Source organism: Morone saxatilis, unplaced genomic scaffold (genome assembly GCF_004916995.1).
Source record: "Morone saxatilis isolate NCDOM2014 unplaced genomic scaffold, NCSU_SB_2.0 Contig23, whole genome shotgun sequence".
Taxonomy (NCBI): Eukaryota; Metazoa; Chordata; class Actinopteri; family Moronidae; genus Morone; species Morone saxatilis.
Genome location: NW_023339796.1, coordinates 6632756 through 6633139, shown reverse-complemented (window position 1 = coordinate 6633139; position 384 = coordinate 6632756). Strand labels below are relative to the sequence as shown.

The 384-nt window shown below is 40.9% G+C and overlaps 1 protein-coding gene across 1 annotated transcript in view; it reads right to left on the bottom strand.

Annotated features, from left to right (window-relative positions):
• dcaf8 (DDB1 and CUL4 associated factor 8) overlaps positions 1–384 on the bottom strand; it is a 7808-nt gene that overhangs the window by 3655 nt on the left and 3769 nt on the right. Inside the window, exon 10 of the mRNA XM_035671317.1 lies at positions 97–216. Coding sequence (XP_035527210.1) covers positions 97–216 — 120 coding nt within the window. The remainder of the gene's footprint in view (positions 1–96; positions 217–384) is intronic.

Below are 384 nucleotides of genomic sequence, written 5' to 3'. Positions count from 1 at the left end.
TCTAGAAATAAGTGGGTAAAATGTTACCACAATAAATAGAACAAAGGTCAAAACTGTGTAAAGTAGAATGGAATAAAACTGAGCAGAATAGAATACCTCTTTTAGACCCTTGAGTCCTGTGGGGGTTTCAGCTGTGGGGGCCCACAGTTTGATGTCGTGGTCCAGCCCACTGGTGGCCATACCTGGCAAATGGGGATGTGGCTCCAAACAGTTCACCTGTAGTTGTCAAGGGTAGAGAAAATGACTGAGATGGTAATAGCAAGAGAAATCTTATAGACCATATTCTTGTAGTGGGTGTCTCAGCATCAAAAGTACCACTACCATTAAAGAAAAGAAACAACAGACTTTATTTAGTAAGACCAGTACATGGACCAAGTGTATTTT